The sequence below is a fragment of the Syngnathus leptorhynchus genome, chromosome 6, assembly GCF_054491065.1.
Source record: "Syngnathus leptorhynchus isolate UIUO chromosome 6, UIUO_Slep, whole genome shotgun sequence".
NCBI lineage: Eukaryota > Metazoa > Chordata > Actinopteri > Syngnathiformes > Syngnathidae > Syngnathus > Syngnathus leptorhynchus.
Genome location: NC_141200.1, coordinates 9,549,487 through 9,570,066, shown reverse-complemented (window position 1 = coordinate 9,570,066; position 20,580 = coordinate 9,549,487). Strand labels below are relative to the sequence as shown.

The window sequence follows — 20,580 nt, the reverse complement described above, 5'->3', positions numbered from 1 at the left end:
TAATATAGTACCGTTTGTCTGCTCGTAACATGTCATCCTTCATGAACCAGGAAGGAATCTGCTGACATATGGACAAAACAAACAAACAAACAAACAAACAAACAAACAAACAAACAAACAAACATAAACCTGACAATTTGTAAAAAGCCGTTGTGTTAAAATAATTTCTTTTACTCTCTTTCCTTCTTTCTTTTATTTGTTTATTTATTTATTTCTGTGAGAGCAGAGAGATGAGTAAGGGTTGTTCTTTGGACACGTTTGACCCCATGATCTGATTAATAAGAAATCCAGCTGAAACGGAGCAACCAGCTCTGCCACCACTGGTTGCGTGCCTGGTGAGGCTGACCTCGCATTATAAACAAGTCAAATGTTTTCCCTCACCTAGGTGTTTTATGGGCACGCACGCACTAACAAACACACACACACACACACACACACACACACACACACACACACACACACACACACACACACACACACACACACACACACACACACACACACACACACACACACGTTACAAGCAACGCCCTTATCTTGCCACATTTGTTAGGTTGGGTGGAGGTAGCATGGCTCAGGAACATCCTAAAAATGTAATGTTTGCACTTCTACCCAAGTGAGAGTCTGCTGTCCAACTGTAGCTGTTGACTGTTGTGTTGTAAAAGGTTTCACGTATGGCATATTTTTTGCTTTGAATTGACCAAGTGTCGCATTTATTGCGAGCGAGCAGCTGATTTACGAGCCGTGTACATTTGCACAACAACATTGATAATTGCTTTGCCGGATGTCCTTTTGCAAAATGGATCTGATTGCCTTTATGTGGATTTTAAGAGAGATGAGGGAACTTGCTAGGCCTGATGGAGCAGGAGCCAACATGTCAGAATCTTCCTGCAAGCTCGTGTGATGCATTGCTCTATAAATAAGCAAGAGATGAGAGGGCTAAAAAAGCAAACAGGATGGTCAATAGTATCCACGGGCGAGGGTGAGAGCCTGTGCAGTGTCAGGCTTCAGCACCTCATCATAAAACTGCACTGCTCCATATGGACGATATGACCCTCCCTTATAGAGTTCGGTTTATTTCAGGGTAGGTTTTTGAACCCCCAATGTTGCTATTGTGCCTGCCACTACCTTTACCACAAGTGCTTTATTGCTAAGTCAAAATATACGTATGTGCAGAAAAATGTCATCCACATTATTCCCATAAAGATGAATCAATTGTCGAATATGTCTTGCTAAGATGAATAAAAGCACACTTTGTACTGGTGCTAAGATTTATTGAGTTATTAGAACTTTGATAGACGAACCATAGATAATTCCAAGAGAAGAAAACTTTCTGAATACAAGAGCTTGGCCCTCCATGAAGTAGGTTGAAAAACAAGCATTGTTCATACCTCACAGATGACAACTTAAAATGATGTTTGAAATGTGACATCTAAAGTGTTGATGCTGTGTTGGGGTTCAGGAACAAAAATCATAGTTGAAAATATTTAATTTGCTTTAGTTACATGCAGAAAGAAAAAAATCTGTTCCCTTTAGAGGTTCATTGGTTTCATAAATGCATACAGTTCACTGATTTCATAAATGCATACACAGTGTTATTCTCACTTCAAATATCTAAAGGGGTTTTATGGCTTTTTTTTTTTCTGTAGTAGATATCCCAAATGGCTCTTTGAGTATCTAAGGTTTGCCAACTCTTGGTCCATTCCGTGACATAGACTCTAGACAGTAAGAAGTCAATTCAAGAAGTCAAGTTCTCCTTCCTCCACACGGCATCCACAAGTAGTCCAAATATTATGCAGTCACCATTTCAACGGGACTCTCTATGTGGATCATTTCCTTGGTGATGTCTGTTGTTTCTTGTTGCACCTATCCAATACAGTGCGAGCTGGGAATGGAACATTTGTTGCATGGCTCATATTTATTGTGATAGCTTGATTTATGGATTTCAACCATAAACTGATGAAAAACGTGTTTGTAGACAAATCCTGGGGCTGGTGAACGAAAGCTTCTTTGTAGGCCGAGATGAGAATTTAATATTTTTACATTGTTCCATTTAATAAAACATTTAATAAAAGTCTGCAAACAGAAGCAGGTCACTGAATAAAAAGTCAGGGCCACTTCACATTCTGATCTCCTTCCCTCATATTCAGGCCGTCCTTCACATGGTATGTAGCCCCGATCCTCCTAAAAAGAAGATTAACAACCCTCTGACAGAGATGTAATCTTTCTGAAAACACAGACTATTACCATTTCAGCATGCTGCCTCAGAACTGTGGAAAATGAGTCTCAGGAATCCTTAATTGTAGTCTCTTTATGTAGGTATGCTTAAAGGAAAAGCATGCGCCTCCTGAAGGCGCACTTCTCATGAAGTTCAGGAACTGTGCTTAGCCACTGCAGTATAATTAGTCACATTGTTGTTTGTGTGTTGTCATGAGATAACATTCCAACCATTTGACCTCTTACTGTTGGTTCATTTCATGACTTAGTTGTGCTCCACAGTCCACAACACTGCACTTTTGTTTGTACTTACATTCACGGCAACTGGACACAAATTCATAACAAGGCAGGCCTGTTTTTGTGTGGATTTCTAAACATCCACTTCTAATTCCAGATCTTAAGCGGTTTCAGGGAACATGTGTGTCCTTCAGTTCACTGCACCGTGTACCCAATATCAAGTGAACTCTTTGACCATAGTGTTGCATCTGAGCGACTCAGATCAGGGCCCCTATATAGTCCAAACATTTACCTCATTACGTTGGTTGATATGTTGGAATTTGCAAGAAAAAGAACTGTCTATCTCTGTAGCCATCCATGCATCTTAGTGTCCATGCTTGTGATTATCCTTTCTGGCTTTCAGTCACACTCTGTCGACGCCACTCAGTGACGCAAGCCATCATTCAAATTATATTTAGTAAAAAGTACAGGCACAGGAATTGGTAATCCAAGAAGTGACATCTGGCCTTCCGAGCTTATGTGATTAGCAAGGGAGCCTTGCCCCTAATAGCCTCTCGGACGTTCTTCATTACCTCGCTTGGACAATCCATACCTGCAGACCATTCAGTGTTAAGTGGAATAAAAATACATCCTGATGATCATGCAGAGACATTCATATAACAAGCGTTAATATGCAATGTAGGACACACGGAGGTGCTACATGAGCTGTAACACTTGTCAGGCTTACTGTAAACCTCCTAATGTGCACTGCAAAACCAATCCTATAGCATTAGGACTAAGACCAGATGACTGTAGAGATAGCGGCAATGTCCGAGCAAATTCAGAGGAGAGATGAAAATGGAACAGGAAGCGTTTGTTTAAATACAAATGAGGCAAAGTACATTATCATAGGGCGGATAGCTTTTTACAGAACTAATCTTGATCACCACTCAAGACAAAGTGACTATTTACCCTTGGCCTCTGTGTCCTGTTCATATCATCGATTCCATATATCCTGTATGCATGCTTTCCTCTGACGTTGATGAAAAAGTGGCAACCTTTAGTCCTTCTGGATAAACAAAAATGTTCTTTATATTTTAATCCATTTACATCAGGGATGCCACGATGGGACACTGGTTAGCACGTCCGCCTCACAGAGGTTGCGGGTTTGATTTTGGCGCTGGCCTTACTGTGTTGATTTTGCATGTTCTCCCTTTGCTTGCTTTCCTCTGGGTACTCCGGTTTCCTCCCACATTCCAAAATATGCCCGGTAGGCTGATTGAGCACTCCAAATTGTTTGTAGGTGTGAGTGCGGAAGGTTGTTTGTCTACGTATGCGTGCCCTGTGATTGACTGGCGACCAATTCAGGGTGTGGGTGTCCCCCAACTACTGCCCAACGTTACTTGAGACACCGTGACCCTTATGAGGAGAAGCGGTTCAGAAAATGGAAGGATGGACCTTTACACCGGACAGAAATACCCTCAGACATAACTGGATCTCACAGACATGCAATGATAAATATGGGGGAGGGGGGCTGCAACCCCAAAACAGTATGAGGTTTGGACTCTTGCTTCAGAACACCTTGAAGTTATATTTTGGTCTCTATCTGTAGTGTCTTGAACCAAAGACCGCAGACATAGCTACTGCTATTCACTGGTCGTGAATTTTAATGGAATTGCCTGGACACAGGTCACGTTTTTTGTATGAAATCTGCATAAAGTAATAAAGAACTGTGTAACAAAGACAAAACTTTTGGTATTTATTTATTCAAGTATATGTCAACTACAACATGTTTTTCCCAATAATGTAATTATAATGCTTTACTTAGCATATTATTTGCATTCCTCATTGGAGGGACAAAGATATTCAGCTGCCTGATAGTGATGTGGGTGGGCTCAATTTAAGTCACCAAGTGTGGCTCCTTGCCCATTAAGAGTTGCCATCAGGCATCAGTTCATCAGCATTGAAACGTAATTAATTATTTGTTTCTGTGGCCAAGCGGGTGGAAACACTTATTTTGTTTTGAGTGTACCTATATAGCACAGCTTACTGAAAAGACCGCAGCAAGTGCAAGCTGCATATAATCTTCTCTGTGCTGTGATAATCATTTCAATGTCACAAACAAGCCTGTTTGCTAAGGAAGGAGATAAAAAAGTGACTATTTTTGGGCAGTTGTTTGCTTGGAGAAGCTTTTGCTTACTCTAAGGCATCTTGTTCCCAGGAGTTAAGTGCACACTTGTGCAGTTTTGCCTTTGCGTTGTTGTCTTCAGGATCTGTGGTTGACATAGAGTTCAGTTCCTTTGAACTGTAGATTTTGGAAGGAAAATGTCTTTCCCCCCAAAGTGAGTTATTGTGTCCCAATAAACAGCACCCGGGCTGCACAGTGAAGAATAAAATTGCAATAATTATTTGGGATTTATTTGTTGCCTCGTTTGTACGTACTGTACGCTTTTGTATCGGCAAGTCTATGCTGTGTGTTCTTTTGTACAGAAGTGTGGTGCTGCCAATGTGGAGTCAAAATTTTTTGAGTGGCAAATACATTCAAACATATTCGCGAATATGTTCAAATGTACTCACAAATACATTTGAATGCACTCGTAAATACATTCGGACGTGCCTGCAAACAAGTTTGGAGCTAAATGCTACAAATGTAGCATTTTTCCGCCCTGGCATTAAAGGGGAAAAAAAAATGCAGAACGGAATTCATGCACAATAAAATCCTAAGATTACAAATAAACAGGTTTACTTGTTTTTTAACATATCGGTATAATGTAGGCCAAATGCTTAAAATACGTATATGTACATATTTTTACTTGCGCATACAGAAGTCTATACCCAGGAGAATTACGGTAAAATGCGGCAAACAGCATTTGGCTCCAAGTACATTCCAATGTATTTGGATAAGGATATGTGATACTCACCTTTAGTGTGACATTAATGATGTTAAGATGCTGATGCTTCTACATCCAGTCTAGGCTTGGTGCTTCAAGGAGCTGCCCTGACCCAAGCTTGTCTTTATTTTAAGCTTCAAGCTAGCACTCATGTTTCATTGACTCTGAAATTCCTAACCTCTCATTTTCCTTCTTCGCCCCTCCCTTCATGTGCCCTGTCACAGGTATGGCCGTGCAAGTGTTCTCCCCACACACACTTCAGTCAAGTGCCTTCTTTAGCGTGAAGAAACTGAAGGTGGAGCAGAGTTGCAACTGGGATATGACAGGGTACGGAACACACAGCAAAGTCTACAGCCACAACAGCAGCAAGAACGTGTCGGCCGTGAGCGGCCCCCTCGGAATCAGTAGCTCCCTGCAGGTCGCCGGTTCCACCTTGCCGTACGAGCAGGCGCTCATCTTCCCGGCAAGTGCAGGCCACATTGTGGTGGCGTCGGCCTGTAGCACTTCGGGCGGCGTAGGCTCTTTGCTGGGCAGCGGAGGTGGAGGCAGTACCGGGAGCGGAGGGGGAGGCGGTGGCAGCAGCGTTGGGGTTCACAATCTGACTCGCCGCAGCACAGTCAGTCTCCTGGACACCTACCAGCGATGTGGGCTTAAACGCAAGAGCGAGGAGCTCGACAACAACAGCAGTGTGCAGATAATTGAGGAGCACGGTCCACTGATGATCCAGAACGGAGCAGCCAGTGGCGCCACGGTGCCTACAGTGGCCACCGCCGGCTCCACGGCAACATCCAAGAACAGCGGCTCCAACAATGAGGGGGACTACCAACTGGTGCAGCATGAGATGCTCTGCTCCATGACCAACACGTACGAAGTGCTAGAATTCTTGGGAAGGGGTACATTCGGACAGGTGGTTAAATGCTGGAAGAGGGGCACCAACGAGATTGTTGCGATCAAGATCCTAAAAAACCACCCGTCTTATGCGAGGCAGGGTCAGATCGAGGTCAGCATCCTGGCGCGTCTTAGCACAGAGAGCGCAGATGATTTCAACTTTGTGAGGGCCTACGAGTGCTTCCAGCATAAGAACCACACGTGCCTGGTGTTTGAGATGCTGGAGCAGAACCTGTACGACTTCCTGAAGCAAAATAAGTTCAGCCCGCTGCCGCTTAAATACATCAGACCCGTGTTGCAGCAGGTGGCTACAGCGCTGATGAAGCTGAAGAGCCTCGGTCTGATTCACGCTGACCTGAAGCCGGAAAACATCATGCTTGTAGATCCCTCTCGGCAGCCCTATAGAGTCAAAGTCATTGACTTTGGCTCAGCCAGCCACGTCTCCAAAGCTGTCTGCTCCACCTATCTACAGTCCCGATACTACAGGTAAGAGTTGGGCCTTTCAAAAGTATTAACATTCTGCTGATGTTCTTCACTTTGTCTTTGATGCAATGGTTATCTTTCTTAGTTTTGTTTGAATTATTCTTGCAATCATGGCAACGTTTTCAAAGCAAAGCAGAATTTTGAGCCATTCACACTGAAGTCTTCAACAACCCTCTTTGTGCTTTTGTTTTTGGAATTGCTAATCTCTTCCATTGTGGGATGGGGATGTAGATGCGTGTGTGTGTGCTCATGCTCCAAGTTCACATTGAACCATTTCTGTTGACGAGAATACTGTGATGAATCACTTCTATTATCACAGCCATGTCAAGGAAAATAGGTCTGTTTGACAGTCAGGTTAAGAATTTTATTATAGGATCCCCTCCTCTCATTGAAAAAGATACCAATCATGGAGCCCGTTCACGGGCCTGTATACGGCACCCCTTTTCACTGCCGGGTTTCCCCCTGGACTTCAGCCCCATCACCATGGACGTCTCCCATTTCCCCTGAGATAAAGATGAAGGGGTCAGTCCGAGTTCTCCTGTAATATGCCTGTAATCCACACCAGTGGGCCCTGCATTAGAACCAGATGACTCTCTGGAAGATTTTGCTTTCTTGTACCTCTCACACATCCCTTTTAACCAAAGCCAAAAACACACACACACACACAAAAAAAAAGTATTTCAGTTTGAGCTGAGGCAGCGTCCTGGAATCAAGCAGTCTTAATGTTCACACAAAGAGACACTTGAGCTGTGCTCGGGGACTCGGTCTGGTGCCGAAGCTGAGGCAGAGGAAATAACAGGTGTGTCAGCGCGCCAGTATTCCTCATGCAGTTTCTGATTATGCCTACTCAAAATACAAAACCACAGGCTGTGACTGTCAATTCTAATGAGTAATGTTTGGGCTGTTTGTTTACTTTTGAAATGCATATAAATTAGCATCTTTAAATTGTTTTTAGTTAAAGTCTCAAGGTTTCTAACGAGACCTGGTCACGCTACTCCAGCATTTCCCATCGTACATAAAGTTGGCATTGCGCCGATCGTCACAATTTAGTATTTTTTTTCAAAATTCTACAAATACACTATTGCTCAGTCTACGTGTGGGTCTTATTTTACAAATATTACTAACCAGTCTTAAGTGTTTGAATAGCTTGCTCGCTTTGACGATGTTAACAATTAAACACTGCTCACCACCAATTTTTTTTTTTTCAAAATATAGATAAATGCCATCTTGTGCCATTTTTCTGCCTGTCTTGTTGTGCATGTTGCTGGTAGACATAGCAAAAATATATTTTTTTGTACTAAATAACACATTTTCAGTGCATTCAGATAATTGCTCACAAAAACACAATGATCTCTCAAGGCACGATAAAGCACACTGGTGGGAATAACTGCTTCACTCACTGCACCTCCTCTAGCAGTCCACATGTATCATCCTCCTCCTGTGATTGGTTATTTATGTCAGTCTTTTCTTGAGACAGCTTTGTTCAGACTTCTCCTTCAGTGGAAAAATTCCCACCACTAACAGACTAAAATGGAACTACAGTAGCTCAAGTAGAAATCTTTTCAACTTTCACTCAACTTTCTTCCCAGTCATCTGCTTTGGCTCCCCAGCACCAGCGGTACTGCAGGTCAATAATGAGGCCGTAAAATGTTCTTGTTTGTTTTGTGAGGCAGTGACGAGAGGAGCAGAATAGCAAGATCATTCTTTCATTTCCTCTTTGAAAAGCTACAGAAGGGAAGGGAAATCCCCAAATTAGAAACCAACTCAAACATTTTTGTGACCCTGATGTGATGTAAATGTACTTTTTTGTGTTGTTTAGTCACTCTCGAAAGGCCCTCTACTTTATATAACACCCAATGTCCAAAACAGGAGCTACTGGGTAATTGTGATGACTGAGGCAAGTAAGCTCATGAGCGCCGCATCACAACGTTTTGGCAACAAACACTGTATGGCTGCGGGTACACTTCCCAGCGTGTTCAAAGTTACGTACTGATCTTATTAAATTGTCTCCGATGGCTTCAGATGAAAAAATAACAGGAAGGTTGCTGGTGCGTTGCTTGGTTCCATTACAGGTTACTGACTACACACGGCTATCATTTGGCAGCTCAGCTAAGACTGGTTTTGTGTTCCTTTATTTCCCCCACATTAGCCAAAACATTCCTCTTTCATCTTTTTAAGCCTAGTGGAATTAAATGTCTTTGTGCACTGCTGTCATTTCTGTTTGTTTGATTTTCCGCTGCCAAATGTTGTTTTGGATTGATGAGGTGAAGTTGCATTAATGGGATACTGCACTCAGAGCTGTTGTGACTTTATATCCATTGCATCCATTTGCATTTGAGATTTTTAGACCCATCAGTGATAGATGTTTGTACTTTGTATGCCATACATACATAGCTTGTTTATGTTCATGTAAACGCTAAAAGATCCTTTTCCAAATGAGTTATAGATTTTTGACAACATTGACTTATGCAAATAAAAAAAGACAAATTCAAGCTTGCTATTTACAAGAGCAGTCTCAGGGTTCCTTCCAGTGTCAGTTTTATTTGCTTCAGTTTCTCATGACTACATTGTTGTGGCGCTGATAAAATTATAATATTACCTGATATTTTGCCTTTGCTTCAGCCACCTCATTAGTGAACCACACAATCTAATACAACCATCATAATCAGTTTGACTGAGGGAAATTTGTAAATTCAACAAAATATTTATCATTGTTGACATAGTTTCGAGCAGTGTGGAACTGCATTGTATCATATTGAGAAACTCAATAAATAATGCAAATGTAATGTTGGCGGACTAGTGACAATATAGTGGGTTTGATGTCCTGCTACTTCATCTAGTGACCCAGTCTTGCACCTATTTGTACCTCCTGTCCTTTCCCTGATTATACCAGATCATGTAACAGGCAAGCCTTCTCATCAAGCTCACACCTCTCCACGTAAAAGGATTATTGTCTTATCTCAGTTGTGTCTGTCCGATATACTGTACTTCATCAGCCAAATGTCCTTGAGATGAGTGGAACACAGAGAGACATGCTCTGAGGAATGTGAAGACAGCTAAATTTGTTGTGGCAGTTGATGATGGAAGGAAGATTTTAGTCAGAAATGTGATGTGCTTTGTGCTTTTTATCTCAGGTATAGATTTTTAGAAGTCCGTCACCGTGATTTCCACCGGAGACTTGCCACCTTTTGCTAGGAATTAATTTTGCAAATGAATGTGGTGCTTTCAAGTCAATTATTCCAGATAATCCTCACAGCCTGATGTCAGCAGTTTTGCTGAGTGTAGGAGGTGTGCAGATTATTCAGTGTAACAAGACATTGTCTGGACATCAGACACAATTACATTCATTACAAAATAAACATTTGCTTTGTTGCAAGTATATGCCTGATTATTCTTAGTGATAATAATCTTATTAATGATAATCCCTCGTACTCATGTTCTGGACTTCTGCAAAGCAGAATTGATTCTTTGCATGATATCATAATGATTTAGTGATATGTTAAAATAAAAATGTCAAAGTGAAGTGGATGGTCTCCTTGACATCCCACCTGAATGTCAACAAAGGATGAAAGAAAAAAAACAACCACACAAGATTTATAGGGAATAACAGTATCCACACACAAAGGAGACAAATCATTCATCCTCGCCAGAAGTATTCACATGGCCTTAAAGGAGTTTGCATGTGAGCAAAAGGCCAAAATGCACATACATAAAATATACAGGATTAAAACTATGGTGCTGCCCTTTAACATTATGGGCCAGTTAATTTTCATATATATATATATATATATATATATATATATATATAGGCCTGTGCCCCACCTGTCTATCTGCCTGCCTTTCCGTCTGTTGCTAGGAACACAGAGCAGGCTTTCCAGCACATTGACTCTCCAATACAAGAAGTAACATTGAGGGGCATCATCATGCAGGAGGCTGCGTGTTAGTTACTGCTCTGAGAAGCATCTGTTGATGTGTACATGTGCTAAAGCTCGCTAAGCGTCACGAGGGGACCACTCCAGATGAAGTAAAAAAGGTGCAGGAGAGCAGTGATGCTGTTGATGAGTGGAGTCTGAGGAAAGTGAAGTGGGAGGAGACAGCAGAGCGATGGGAGCGCAGGTGTGTGGGAGGTCGTTGTTTTGCAATCCTTTCCCAAACATGGAAATGTGCTCCCTTTGTTTTGCAGCCTTTGGCATCAATAAAAACAGCATTGCGTTCTTCTGGTGCAAAACCGTGAAACTAAAAACATTCAAAATGCTTTGTATCAATCTCATTACATTTTCCAATCACATAAAACAATCATAATTTACAAATCACTTGTTAATACATTTTACATTCAGGAGTAAATAAAACAAGCAGACAAGAGACTAACTACCACAGACAAAGATGTAAACTTCCTCCCATAGCCCCTGACTAGTTCACGTTGAACCAACTGCACCCGGCAATCAACAAACACGTGCCCAAATATGTCATTGCAATATAGAGAAAAAAAATACAGCAAACCTATGCACTTAGATTGTGCGTCTTGTTTACCTGGCCGTAACCAATGACATTCTTCTCGATATGGTCTGTGAGTGAATCGCTACTCTGACTCAAGTTGGGCACCGACCCCGGGTTACCATTGTTCACTGGCCTCCAACCTCAAGACAGCTAAAATGATCATTAAATTTGGCAGTATTCACCGCTGTGCTTTCTTCATGACAGTCATAATACCTTAGTATGCATGACAGAATCTTAATAACCTCTTTCATTTATAATGTGCCTCTGGGCAGCTATTGCATGTGTCTCCACAGGGCCACCAGCAAGCAGGAGACATGTTGCAGCTATGCTAATTAACTACCGGTAGTAAAGCATATGAAACATAATGTACACAGTTGTCGGGTTCTTGCAGCTGTCTTCCATTGGAGAGACATCTCCCACCAGCATCTATTCACCAATAGACACCAGTATGCGGCACCGACTGTATAAATTGTATACTGCAGATTCATATACGCGTGTGTGCATGCTCCTTCAAAGTGCCAGAGCTCTGTGGGTTTCACCTCTTTGTTTCATTCACCTACTCATCTTTGTTCTCCCTCCCAGTTCAATTTCCATACATTCCCGAGGTCATTAGGCTGAATGAAATGAAGGCGCCCTAATAAAATTCAGGGATCCGCCCACGGGAGGCTGCAGTCACTCTGCTCTGTATTGATTGGAACATCTTAGCGTTTGCGGTGCGGCGGGCACACCAGTATGACCTCGAAATCCCTTATAAGTGTCAGAACAGGCTTGACATCATTCTGTGGATGAAAAGCTGACATGAAAATGTTGCTGCAAAAAATATGTTTTCTTTTTTTTTTAGTTGGGTGGGTTTTTCACAGCAAAGGTTTCACATGTGACGCGTTTGTCTTTCTTGTCGAGAATCAAGCGTAGGTGGGTTGGCTGTCATCAATCGCTGGCTCGGACCAGCCCTCAAGTGTAAATAAATCATAAGGCGTCCTGCTGACCCGCTCTCCGCCATCCCAGGATACCCGCCATTCGTCTGAAGGGAGCCTCCAGAAAGTTCCGGTAGTTCCCCACCATGTACTTTGCCTTATTTTATTGCTTCTCTTCTTTTCCCAATTTCCATTACCCATCTTCACCGCTTCCATCCACTTGCATGAATATTTAAAAATCAGGGTAGAAAATATACAGGAAAGAAGAGGGAGAAAGCTTGGTCGAGATACGAAAACCAGTTTTATGCCGATGACTTTAAGGTGGTTGGATGGGGGACGGGAGAGCATCAAAGATCATTTTATTTGGGAAGAGAGCTATGGATGCTCTTAGATGCAAATTAAATTACATGTGCTGACAATTCAATATGTAGAAAATTAATAATTAAAGAACAATGTACAAAAGCACACATGAATAAACAAATAAATACACGATTTTCCATAAACTTTAGTAATATTATTTTCTTTGTCCATGGGTGCCTAATAAGTCATACACAGACTTGATGAACATTAAAATAACTTTTAGCATCATAACCTTGTTGTTACTTTTGAGTTTTTATGACAGATGCCCTTTATGTCGGAATCGCGCCCTTATCCTCACTCAGGGACCGATAGTGACTGAGTTTTGGACGCTGGCCCAGAATCAACCTGCACTGTCTGCACGAAAGGCCTCAGCATGTACTACCACTACACTAGCAGCGCTTTAAAACACAACAACAGGGACTCATAAGATTAAGATAGTTTGAAGCAAACTGGATGCATCAAGCAAATGAAGCTTTGTTCTGTGTTTTTTGTTTAAACACCTTACAGCGTCACAATAACTTGCTTTCTCTCCAATAGTTCCTTTTTATATCCCATCTCTCTAGTGCTGGTGTACAGCCCATCGCTCAAATTGAGGGTGGCTCTTGTCACGCTCTCTAAAAACGTTACTCCTCCCATTGTCAGTGGCAGAATTGAATGAGGTTCTGCTCTTATACAGCATGGGCTATTTTCAGCAACACTCATCAAGCCAGTAAATGTGGCTGACAATTATGACACTTGGCTTTGAAGCATAAGGACATATTGTCGTGTGGAGTTTTTATTTCTAGTCAAGATGGCAAGAAAACAAAGTCAAATCTATCTATTGTCAAGCAATACGTATGCATAGTCTTTTATTTTTATTATCCATCCATTTTCCGATCCACTTTACCTCACAAGGATCGTGGGCGCGCTGGAGCCTATCCCAGCTGGCTACGGACAGTAGTATTTGACTTATTTTTTACCTTGTGAACTGCAAACATGTAGTCACATGCCAGCCCAGCTTTTTAAATAGATTGCTTTCTGGAATAGGACTGGCTGTCAAGATGGTGTTGGAGAAGAACCATTCAAAAAACCTTTCTGTAGCAAATCCTGTCTTGCATTGGCTTGATAAATAATTTAAAATGACTAATAGCTCTTAGTGACAGAGAAACGTATTGCTGAGGTGTATGGGACTGAGTCGGTTTTGGCTTGAGATGTAATTTGTATGGAAAAATAATTACTCTTGTGTTGGATTCTGGTTAAATATTTAACAGGTTAGTGTTCCGACTAGGGCAAGGGTTTTTTAATGCTGAGCAAATTTGTTCCTTTTGAAATTTCCACTGCAGAGAAGCAGCCAAGCATCAGACGACAGGAGAAATTCCTCTTTTATTCCTCAAATCATCATTGCTACATTTCAAGACAGGAAAAAAAAAAAAGCAAAGTAGTGTAATGTCTGTGTGTGCCAGGCTTTTGAGTTTTTAGCACTAATCCCAATATTTTATTATGTGTGCATCATATCATCTGTTGAGTTCAGCTTCAGGGTCCAGTAAGCATTAAGATGTATATACAAACCCACAAAAGACCCACAAAAAGAACACAATGCGGAAATTCCATCGAGAAAGCATAAAAGCTTTATGGTCCTGTACAACTTTAGTATTGCCGTCCACAGTCCATAATTGCCCTGCTTAATCGAGCCATACACAATGTATCGGAAAAGCACTTGCACATATGCTGCCGAAGCTCCAGCATATGGGGTGAAATCATTTATCATGATGCCAGAGAACATGTCATCACATTGTACTTTATTGGCATTAACGTAGCCAACATCACCTTTAAAAACACAGTAACATTGGGACACACCATCTTTCATTTCAGCCTCAATCTATATGTCATCAAACAAAAGGCTCAGTGCTCTTCAAACAAAGACATAGTTGTCCTTAATACCTAGCCAGATGAGAACCGTTGGCACTTCTACCTCTGCCGCGTTGATTCTTGTGGGGATTTACGACAAACTCGGTCGAAGCACACGTTACTATGGATATATATAAAATCAATTCATTGTTTCAAATGCTTCATCTGTGAAGTGGTTTGCTTGGAAGTGCTGTGAATGATACACGTTTCCTGAACGTTTCATGTTCTGTTCATGACACATACATCAAGAGGCATCCAGCAGGCTTCTTTGACGAGCTATACAATTTGAAAGTCTAATATTTGTATTCGTCATCATTGGCCTTGCGAGTGATTCAGACACTCTAACTTGTTTTTCTGCATTCAAATGTATGCAACACTTTGCAAATTGTCAAACGAATTTGTTGATAACCGTTGGTACGGCAACCAGTGTTTCACGCTCGTTAAAGCTGCAACACCGGAACTAGAGTGGAGCTATTAAGTCGTGGTCGCCAGCCGTCACTGACAATTGTGTACATGGGCCGAGGTTATTGTTTGCCCAGGTGGGCCCAAATGGCGTGTGTTCCCCCCCCCCCCCCCCCCCCATAATCCCGCTCCCTCACCTCTCGTTCTTTTTTCATACCCAATCGCATACTGCTCCTCCCTGGCTTCCTCTGTCCTTTGTTCCACAGGAGCCTGTTGTTCGACTGAAGCTCTCAGTTACACAAAGATAGCAAAATTGGTATTCATCTGCAGTTAGCGGCTATATACATTGTGGTTTTCTCCAACCCTGGCTGGTAAAAAAAGAAACAAATGTCAAATCTGATTTGCTTTGAGCCTTGACTCCCTACACAGAAATGTTCACTTCTTTTTCAATCCATAATTGACCTCACATTTTATTCTTATCATGACCTCACCCTGTTGTTGGAAAATGTCGAAGTCGAAGCTTTTTATGAGGCTTGCTCCTTCCGCTATCTTGGTTCAATACTCACGGCATGCTCTTGATACAACACTCATACAGAGGCCGGAGGAGCATAAAATGTCCCAAAGTAACTGTCGCCATGGTGACAATGAAGCTTGACATAAGGTGTCCCACATTGAAATTTGCAAGTGTGCAGCTCCTTCTCTCTATGTGAGTGTTTGTGAGAGAAAGGGAGGGGTCCATTGAGTATGTGCACAGTCCCTGGCCTCTTATGCTGCTCTGCTCCGGGAACTAAAAAGAGCAGCAGGGAACTTTCATTAGTGACCCCTGACTTGTGTCCTCTTTTTTTTGCCACTTTGCTTATTTACTTCTTTTTTTTTCCCATCTCATCCTTTCTATCTTGAGGCTGCCCTTCGCTTTATGCCTCCATTTCTGCCTTGGTACTCTGACATCCAAATGTGCAGGGAATTTCAAAGGGGATAAACACTTTATTTCTTGAGTTCCAATCTTTACATTTATAAGCCCTACAAAGATATATGCATAGTCTTCACTGGGTCACAGGGGAACTGGAGCCTATCCCACGTGACTTGGGGAGCACCCTGAATAGGTCATTCCCAGGTTAACACATAGTGCCATACTCACAAATTGTACAGGTAATTTACGGTGTTCTGATAACCTAGTTTTGGGACTTAAGGACGCACAAGCAAAATAAGAACATGCAAAATAGACGTGTCAAAATTAATTTAATCAATCGCTAATTCATTAGCAAATTATTCAACAACTATTTTAATACTACTACAACTACCACTACCACTACCATACAATTTATTTCTGAAATGTCATAGCTACAAAGTACAGCACATGATAAAATCTATAAGCTTTTTTGGGTCAAACTCAAAACCCCCAAAATAAAAATATCCCAAAATAAAAAATAACATTGTAACACAAATTGTCTTGAAAATAGCTATTCTTCCACACTTTTGTTTAAATTCATTCTGCATTGCACAAATTAAAAATGTCAGTAAGCACAAATGGACTCAAACCAGTCTTTGCACTTGCTTTTCTGTTGCTCTCGTGCACATCTAATCCAGCCAATGTTTGAATCAGTTCATTTGTAAAGGTGCAGACAAGTCCTTTGATCCATTTGCTCAGAAGATTAGGATGGATTCTCATTTTACTTGAGGCAGTTGTGAGAATTTTACCGGCGCATAAAAATGTATACATTGTTGGAACGAGTAGTGTTGATTGAAACCAACACAAAGCGAGGACAGCGCCATTGTTAAGCAGGGATATGACAAGTGCTATTTCCATTACAGGGTTCCCGTGGAGCACAATAAAACGCAGACCGAGCTGTGAGCAAAACGAGCGCTTACCGGGTGGGCCTGCGCTAATTGCGACCGAGGTGCATTTACTGATTATAGTTAAGTGGCCCAAAATAGTCCCCTGCTCTGTGTTGCATTGGCCCCGTGTCCCCCCCATGGTTGATGTGGTCAATAGTAGGCCCTGTTGAGATGCCTTTCCACTGAGCAAAGAAAGCAGTCGAATCATGCTTGTCTCCTCACTTCATCTGCGCAAACCCACACAAGAGAGACAAATCACTAATGAGGACAGCAGGACTCCAGTTGAACTAAATGTTACACTCTGCAGCAATGTTTACCCCTTAGATTCTAAGGCTTGGAACATTAATTTTAAAAACTCAATATTGTGAGTCATATGCTTTCGCTGATTAATTGCTTTCAGCACAAAACAAACAAGCGTGCAGTCTTGAATAGAAACGAACAGAAATGACTTGAAATGTGGCTGTCAAGGAGAAAATTAGCAGCGACGAGACCAACTCGGACTCTTGCGTGAACCGGACCTGATAAAAGAATTTGGTGTCTTCATTTTCAACCGTAACAGTGTGGTGGGTAGCAGGCAGGGATGATATAACAGCCACTAGATCACATAAGCTTTGATATCCTCTGTGGGTTCCAGCATGTCTGGAACAGTTTAGGCTTACTATTGAGGTGGAGCGTCCACCCACTGGAACACTCTTGTACCAACTCAGTAGCAGGCCTGCAAAACATAAATTCAACGTTGATGTCTGTGTCCTGCTTGTAGTTTGAGAATAATGTCACAAATTAACATGAGCATCATTCCGTAGTCCCTTTGAACCTAAATAATTAAAAGAGAAGAGCAATTCAATAAGGTGTATTTTTGCGCCGATTTGCACCAAAACTTTTGTACTTTAGTACATTTTTGAGCTTTGGTGAAACCATCTCATGATGTGTACAACTCAAGCAACACACAGACATTTAAGTGAATGTATAAAAAATTATTGTGGATGTACAGTCTGGTGCTGCTACAAGTTGGAATATATAGTGTCTGAATTGGCTCGGAGGCAAAACCTGACATCTTTTGTTGCGTACCAAACTCATGGCTAGAAATGTCACTCGACACTGCACAGTATGAAAGCTTTTGGCTTATTATGTATAATGTAAAACTGCTCCACAAAGAAAAAATATCTTAACAAATGCAATGTTCAGCCATTTTTTGTGTCGTACATTAAAATGTGGCAATTTACCAAAAACCTGCACATGAAGAATTTGGGCCAAAACTGTATATATGTTTTCCCAAAAAGTGTACAAAAAGAATATAAAATGCACATCAGTCAGTCATAAACGGGCATATTTTTTGGTGAATTATTAAGGTATGTGTTTTGGAACTACTCTGTTGTTTTGGAAGTACAGGTGCAGTGACTTGCATCAAAGTAGTCGCATTCAAAACCATATATATTTAGCACTTCCCATTTTCGGATGATTTCCCACCAAATTCTCATGAGATTGCGTTGACATTAGTGACTGTTTGCACAGCTGTATTCACATCTGTGTGGATAAACACAAACATTCAACTGTGCTGGGTGATTAGATTTCCAGGACACGGCCAGTGACTCGTATGTGTTCACACAGCCATGCAATGTGCTACAAGGCAGACAGACCAAGCTGACCTACAAACAGCCAGACATATTCACAAAGGTTCACATAGGGAAGACAGACAAATTGTAAAGAATGGATGGACAGACAGAGACCGGATCCGGCTGCAGGGAGTGACGGACGGGTCCTTTGAATGAACATATAGGTTAGACCGACTGGGTGAATGTGTCCAGCCCTGTGATTGTCCTCAGACATAGATCAAGCAGAGAGCCCAGCAGTCATCCAGGACGCGTCACATCGCTCAAGGGCTCTTGTCGGCCCTCCTGACTGGCTCAGGGTCTCTGTCTCGCTCCCGCAGAGGAGAGCAGACGCAAGGACGTCTCGTCAGGCTGGGAGGGTCGCGCCACAGCCGTAGCCTTGTTTGTTCCGCCTGCATCATGCTCGACTGCACAGGCCCACATTAATGAAGTGCATGCAGAGTGCAGACATAAGCATTTGCAAAGTCTTCGTTGTTTGGTTTTCATTTAATCGGTTTGTCTTTCTCCCTACCAATGCAGCATGTCTGCTAAAAAATGATAGGGAAAGGGGAAAGGAGAGTGGTGGGGTCAATATGATAATAGTGGGTGTACATTTTGATGTCTTGCTCCCAGCATGAAGTGTTAAGCGTGGCATTCTAGCGTTCTCCACCTTTCCCCACCCACATTATCCCCCTTGCGTGTCTCTCCATCTCTGTCCTCCCCCCCAGCCGCAGCTTTCTGCTCTCATCCTTCCCCATGCCCTTCACTGCCCCCATCCCTTTTAGTCCACCTACATACACGCTTTGCTCCAAGAATATGAAAAAGATTTGTTTTCTTCTCCCAGGCAGTGAGAGTGGGTCACAAGGCATGCAAAGTGCGGATGTGCTGTTTTCTGGGTAATTATAGTAACATCCCTTGTTTGCGGAGGAATTAAAAAAAAAAAAAAAAACAAAAAAAAAACTAATGTTTAATTTTCTTTTGTGCTCAAAGTAAGCATTACTTGCTTATTGTTGCAGCAATTGGGTGGTGCCAAGGGCCAAGCATTTCCTGTGATTGTTTAGATTTGCATACGGTAATAAGCAAATCAGTGTGTAACAAGACTTTTCTCACTACCATGACAGCCACACCGCTTTTCACCTTTGCTAGTCAATCTCCACTAGCGATGGGGCAAATGAACCTTTAGCCTCTGTCTGACACTTCTGTGTCTAGTGGCTCATGGCTCATTTTTTCAGTTCAGATAATGGGCTGTAGTTAACAAGACATGAAATGTAACATAGCATCAAGGCGAGTGTGGAGGGAGACCCAGCCACATATTCGGTCTTAGTAGTCTTTTAAGTGTCTCTGTCTGTGTGTAGTTCATGACAAGATCAGGCAAAAGATAAACAGCTTAATGATGGTGGCTATGTTGTGTTTGTTTCTGAAAGGAAATCATTAACTAGCTCAGCTTGTATAGTGACAGCTTTTTTTTTTCCTTTTTACTGCACTCAGATGATAAGAGGATGGATTCACCTTGACTGCTTGACCGCAGTGGCTCCACATAAAGATCGCTACCTCTCCATCCCTTTGTTGTGATTCCAAGTTGAATTTATTTTCTCACTGACTATTGCATGATTTCCAATTAAATATGTCAAATAGTTGCTGTGCATCAAATCACCCGGTGCGTTGACTACTTTAATAAATACGCCTCCCTTTTTCCCTCAGACAATAAATGTTAAATAAAACAACAACATTTGAATAGAGAATAGCCAGCTATGCTTTACAATTCCATTGCAAGATGAAAGTAACTCTTCTCTGTCTGCCAATCAATGGACACACTTGTCTCACTCTCCCCTTAGATAGCCGTTTGTAAATATAAACACCTATGTTGAGTAAATTAACACCCCTGACCACTCTGTGAGAAAATACATAATGCAAAGTGGGTATGATGTAAAATTACTCTTAGTCACTTGCTGAAATAGAATCATTATGTTGGCATGGACGGGAATACGTCGCTCATAAATGCAAATAACTGCCATAAATAAACCTATCTCAGAGACATAAGGTGATATCAGAAATAATCTGTGTGACTCACTTTACAGTATGCAGATATCATTGAGTGACATTATTCACATTTTCCCTGCTTTGATCAGCTTGGTTGTGTTGGTATTTTCCCATTTGTGTGTTTTAGTGTTGAGAGGGGGGACTTTTTAGGAGGGCGAAAGCTGGACGAAAGCAAAAAACAGAAAGGGTCGCTAATGGTGAGATATAGAGTAAAGCTGTTTGTGTTGATAAACCTGAGAAGAGTCTAATCTACCAGGCGGAGCTGATTTTGACTGGCGTGGTTCGAGACGGGTCCCAACCGTCTAACATAGCCTCCTGATCTATATTTCAAAGCAGCTACTCGAGAGGAATTCTGTAATG

The 20,580-nt window shown here is 41.8% G+C and overlaps 1 protein-coding gene across 6 annotated transcripts in view; it reads left to right on the top strand.

The window, feature by feature from the left end:
* hipk2 (homeodomain interacting protein kinase 2) overlaps nucleotides 1-20,580 on the top strand; it is a 63,446-nt gene that overhangs the window by 12,066 nt on the left and 30,800 nt on the right. For 4 of the 6 annotated variants that reach the window (XM_085914520.1, XM_085914519.1, XM_085914518.1 and 1 more), the window contains exon 2: nucleotides 5,549-6,698. In XM_085914520.1, coding sequence (XP_085770646.1) covers nucleotides 5,549-6,698 — 1,150 coding nt within the window. Of the gene's footprint in view, nucleotides 1-5,532; nucleotides 6,699-20,580 lie in introns of those variants that run through there. The other 2 variants (XM_085914522.1, XM_085914521.1) reach the window with 2 other exon arrangements.